Source organism: Thunnus albacares, chromosome 12, assembly GCF_914725855.1.
Source record: "Thunnus albacares chromosome 12, fThuAlb1.1, whole genome shotgun sequence".
Taxonomy (NCBI): domain Eukaryota; kingdom Metazoa; phylum Chordata; class Actinopteri; order Scombriformes; family Scombridae; genus Thunnus; species Thunnus albacares.
Genome location: NC_058117.1, coordinates 32,605,848 through 32,611,705, shown reverse-complemented (window position 1 = coordinate 32,611,705; position 5,858 = coordinate 32,605,848). Strand labels below are relative to the sequence as shown.

At 39.8% G+C, this 5,858-nt stretch overlaps 1 gene segment (V, D, J or C); it reads right to left on the bottom strand.

Moving 5' to 3' along the window:
- Positions 1–274: 274 nt before the first annotated feature.
- On the bottom strand, positions 275–780 carry LOC122994074. The segment is given in 2 exon segments: positions 275–612; positions 729–780. Coding segments are annotated over 2 exon segments (390 nt in total).
- Positions 781–5,858: the final 5,078 nt, after the last annotated feature.

Sequence of the window (5,858 nt, the reverse complement as noted above, 5' to 3'; positions counted from 1 at the left end):
AGGGAACAGGTAATTTCTGCCTCCATGTATATTTTTTCTAGATGTCTCAGTGTCTGCTAGGTACAGGGTATCTGTGTCTAGTTAACTTGTATTCAGATACATATTGAGTTTTTATTATAGACTGACTTAGATATCTGCTTCAGATATCTAGCTTCACGTTAGAGTGTGTGTGTGTGTGTGTGTGTGTGTGTGTGTGTGTGTGTGTGTGTTCAGTGAACTGTATCAGTCAGTTTCTGTTCAGTCTGACTGAGGGAGGTTTTTGTACGACGCTTTTTCACTGTGTGAACACATCCTGACTGTTGATATAGTGGAGACTCTTACAGTAATAAACTGCTGCATCTTCAGCCTGAACTCCACTGATGGTCAGAGTGAAGTCAGATTTTGATCCACTGCCTGTAAAACGATCTGGAATCCCTGATGCTCGATTATCAGCAGCATAAATGAGCAGTTTAGGAGTTTCTCCATCTCTCTGTTGGTACCAGGCTAAGAAGTGGTAGCGAGCATTGCCCCAACTATGAACATCCCGACTGGTCCTACAGCTGATGGTTGCGGAGCCTCCCAGAGCAGATGTCACTGCTGCAGGCTGAGTCACTGTGATCTGGCCTCTGGACTCTGAGGATACAGAGACAAAAACATAAAGCAGCGTCATGGTTTTGATGGTTTTGTGGGCTTCATTTCAGAGGGACGGATGTTCATAGAGGAGAGGAGTTTGATTCTCTGGACTTTACCTGTGAAGCAGCAGCAGAGGAGAGTCCAGATGAGGACGGAGATCAAAGTCATGTTGTTGATGAGGAGGATTTCTGTGGCTTCTGTTGTGATGAAGGACAGCTGTCAGTCATCCAGTGTTCAACTCTCAGGACTATAAACTCTCCCAGAGCACTGGAGCATGGTGCCGCTGATGCAAAGTGTCTCTCTATGGAAATGCTCTGACTGACTCCAACAGGGACTTGGATTACTCTGATGATGCTGTTTCATCAATTGATCAATCAACTTATCACAGTATTGATTAGGATGTGTCAGTGTTTATTTTTATGTGGTTTGGACTTCATGTGTATTGACGACTGTTTTTTTTTTAGAATGTATTTTGTTATATTCAAATGTATTACCACAAAAAGATAATATAACTTGAGTTTTAAAATCATTATATACGAAATAAAATCACATATACATAAATTGGCGGCTCTGTGTTGTTGTAAGTTTTCGAGTTATTTCAGTAATTTTACTTCATTTTGGTGAGTTTGTTTGTGTCAAAGTCAGAGAGCCGTGTCTCTCTACACTGAGAGGTTTTTGTACGGAGGCTCAATGAGTTTGTATCACTGTGGTTCACGTTCGGTGGAGGAACCAGACTGGATGTTAAAAGTAAGTTTCTGCTAAAATATTAAATACTGTATCATCAGTTAAACATCAGCTACATCAACTGAGCTGACCATACAGAGTCTAACTCTGGCAGACACAGCTCTCTACTACTGTGCTTTGAGACACACAGTGATAGAAAGTGTAGAAGAGGCTGTACAAAAACCTGAACACAGATATCTGACTACTCTTCAAAGAGGAGGGAAGTGGTATTCAAACCACAGCTTCATATCAGATGGATTCTGCTAATTCCTGTTTCATCAGAGTCACTGTGGTTACAGCTGCTAATGAAACACTGTGGGAGGATTCACATGAGCAGCAAATCCACATCAATGACAAACCAGCTGGATGATGCTTCAAACACAAGACACCATCAAACATAAAGTGACATAAAACTGTGTGTTGAACAAAAACCTGAAGTTACTCGTCGGATTAGAAAGTGAATGTAATGAAAATATGAGAATGTTTGTTTCATACTGTCAGTTTTTATCATGAGCTGTTTCCATTAGAAATTCAACAAGGGTGTCTGCTGCCTCCACTGTTTGAACTACGAGTGTGAATGAGATATGGTCACTGACTACTGAGCATGTGCGGGAACGCTCTGTTAACAGAGCTTCGTTAGCTTCTTGTGCTACAGTTTTTATCATGAGCTTTTTAGGTTCTGCTGTAAAATCATAATGACATTAAAATCAATCTTTAAAATGTTCAATATTATATTTCAGTATCATATTAGCTATGAGCTAATCAGTATGATGTGATATGAAAAGCACATTGAACACATTATTAGTCAGAGCTGTGAGAGCAGGGAGGAGGAGATTAAGGGAGGAGCAAAACTGTCACTGAAGTACAAAAACCTTTTTTAGTGTCAAAATTAAAAATATCCACCTGCAACTGACCTATTCAAGAAATATAACATGCAGTTCACTTTATCCACCAGTCTGTGCTCCCCCTCTTCTACACTCTCTAGTTTTAAACTACCAACTGTTGCTGAAATATCTGGCCTCATTCGAAAATCCAAATCTTCTGCCTGCCAACTAGATCTTCCTCCTACTCACTTGGTAAGAGCCTGTCTACCCCACCTGTCCTCTCTAATAACCGACATCGTACATTCCTCCCTTATTTCTGGTCTTGTTCCTTCATCTGTCAACACAATTTGAATAATTTCAATATCAAATTTACCATTTCTCTCTTAAATACTCAAAAGAACAGTTGCAGCTCAGATTCAGGTTCACTTGTCAGACAATAACCTGTATGAACATTTTCAGTCTGGTTTCCGTCCCTCCCACAGTACAGAGACAGACTTGGTCAGAATCACCAATGACCTGTTGATAGCAGCAGTCTCTGGCCTCTCAACCATACTTGTCCTCCTGGATTTGAGTGCAGCCTTTGACACCATGTCACATACCATCCTCCTTGACAGATTAGCTTCCACTGGAATCACTGGTATCCCACTTTCCTGGTTTCATTCATATCTCTCTGGTCCAACTTAAAAATCTAAAATCCCAGTCCTTCCCTGTTATTAGCGATGTTCCTCAGGGCTCTGTCTAGGGCCTCCTTCATTTTATCATTTATCTCTCACCACTTGGCCATATTCTCAGAAAATTTGGAGTACAGTTCCGCTGCTATGCGGATGACACCCAGCTCTATCTGTCTACCAAACCTACTTCCACTCTTGCATCCTCTTCCTCTTCCACTTGCCTGCCGGAAATCAAATCCTGGCTTTCACATAATTTCCTCAAACTTAACAGTGATAAAACAGAGATTCTCCTCGTGGGTACAAAATCTACTTTATCCAAACTCACCAGTTTTTCACTGACTATTGATTATTCCACAGTCACCCCTTCCCCCCAGGTTAAGAGTCTGGGCGTCATCTTTGACAGCACATTATCCTTTGAGCCACACATCAATAATATCCCCCTGTCTACTGACTTCCACTTACACAATATCTCTCATCTCTGTCTGTCTCTTACATCCAACAGTGCCGCCATTCTCACTCATGCTCTGATTACATCCTGTATTGATTACTTCAACTCTATCCTTTCTGGTCTTCCTCACAAGTTCCTCCATAAACTTCAACTGGTTCAAGATTCTGCCGCCTGTATCATTACCAGAACCTCTTCCAAAGAACATTTCACCTCTGTTCTCCAGCAACTATAGTGGCTTCCTGTTAAACACCGTATTGATTTTAAGATTCTGCTTCTCACCTTCAAGGCCCTTCATAAGTTAGCACCTCTGTATCTCTCTGACCTCCTTCACACCTTCACAGCCTCCTGTACTCTCAGATCATCCTCTGCCATTCTCCTCACTACACCTCCTGCCTGCTTGACAACCATGGGGTCCAGAGCCTTCAGCTGTGCTGCCCCTCACCTCTGGACCTCTGTCTCCTGATTTTATACTTCTATTTACTATTTTAACCCTATTTTATATGATGCTGCTTTGTTGGATTTATTGATGTTGTTTTCACTGCTGTGTGTTTCATTTTAGTTTGTGTTTGTAAGGTTTTTTTTTGTAGCAGTGACAGGAAACACCAAAACTCTGTACAAAAACCTTTGGAGCAAAGACAACAGAATACTCCACAACATCCACTAGAGGGAGTCACACACTGTTAAACTTCAGTGGTCTTAGTGTTTGTTTTATAAAACTGAAACTCTGATGTTAATGAGCTGAACATGAATATCAGAGATATGATGCAGCAACAAACAACCAGACAGTTATACATATATAATAACAGTATAATGAACACAAAGTAGTTTATTTGTGTTGACTGTTCAACGCAGTGATTTTTGAGATGTAAAAAAATAACTTTCTGATATCAGTTAAACTCAAAGAGGAACAACAAGATCCTCCAGTGTGGACAAAAGTGACAACAGAACATCTCAGATACAGTTTGGATCATTTCTCAGAGGCACATTTGTTATTAACACACAGAAAAATGTGATTGTTGGAGTTGAACCTCATTGATCACAGAATGTCAACAGCTGGTTTCAGAGCCCCGTCCACTTAAGTTCAAGTTTGTTATGAAACAGTCTGGATTTGTTCAAATGATAAAATTCTCAGGAAAAGTGCAGAAATTAAGATGAAAGAATGATGGAGAGTGATAAACTTACTACTTAAATACCCTTTAAAAATTCAAATTCAAAAGCCAGACATCAAATTTTATAAAGACCTCCAATCTAGCGACCCCCACTCCTACCAGTACAAAGCCCTTTAGTGCCAAGAACTGAACAAAGATAAGAGTCCCCTCTGCCAGCTGGTCCTGAAGCTCTGCCCTCACACATCAGGGCTTCAGGACAGACACCAAACAATCTGGCCCAACTCAATCATCTCAAAACAACAAGAAAATAATGCCAAATATTGGAACCAAACCACCGAATCACATAGTAAATTAGAATTGTATTTGACCCTAAAGAGAGAGCACATGGTGGCAGAGTACCTGACCACCGTGACTGATAGAAAACTAAGGAAAACACTGACAGACTGAGTGGACACAGCCGGGCCATAGAAACAGGTTGTCACAGGCAGAACAGGCTCCCCTGGGAGGCCAGGCTGTGTTCACTTTGTCATAAAAGAGAGCTTGAGACAGCATCTCACTTCCTGTTATACTGTGAGAAATATAAGGATTTAAGAGAGAAAAAATAAATCATATATATCCTGAGTTGATCCATCTCCCCGACCCTCAGAACCTGCCTCTATGTGGGGAGAGAAGTCAGTGTGCAGTAATAGCTGCAAAATATGTTAAATATTGTCATACTTTAAGAGAAACAAGCTCTGTACTACATGTTTCTGTGTGATTACATCTGTAAAAAAAAAGCCTTTTATGATATTGTATTTGATATGATTGTTGATATTTGCATATTGTATATTTATTGCTAATCATCTGTCAATGTTAATAATTTTCTGTAGTGTTTTGGTAATATAGGTTTGTGATCTGTCATGTCAATAAAGCTTATTTGAATATGAATTTGATATGTAGTTGTATGGTGCAACACTGATGACAATAAGGTTTTGGGATGTTAACTTTGTATGTGAGCTATTGTTGACATAAGTGAGAGTATCACACAGTAACTCTTCAGACAACTAATCTAACAACAGAGAGGAAACCACCAAGGATGTCCTTTCTCTCCACTGCTGTTTTATCCTTAAAGCTCAAACTACTTCACACAACCTGACAGTTTGGTCCAGAGGATAAAAAAACAAGACACAGGATCAATAATTATTTTCATTGATTATCTAAAAGCAACAGATTTAGGTTGAAGCTGATGTTTAACGGCTTAAATTCCAGCAGGTACAATGACATTCACCAAAGTAGAGAAGTTGTCCTGTAACACTCATTGAGACATTGTGTGTATTTGAAGTAAACTAACACTCAAGACTTTATATAATGTCAGAATTCAGAAGCTCAGTTTCTTTAAGTTTCCTCAGAGACACTTTGCTTTTCATCTCTCCCTGATCTCAATTTGGTTGGTTTGGAACAAGAATCATCAAAAATCATCAACTGTTATGTA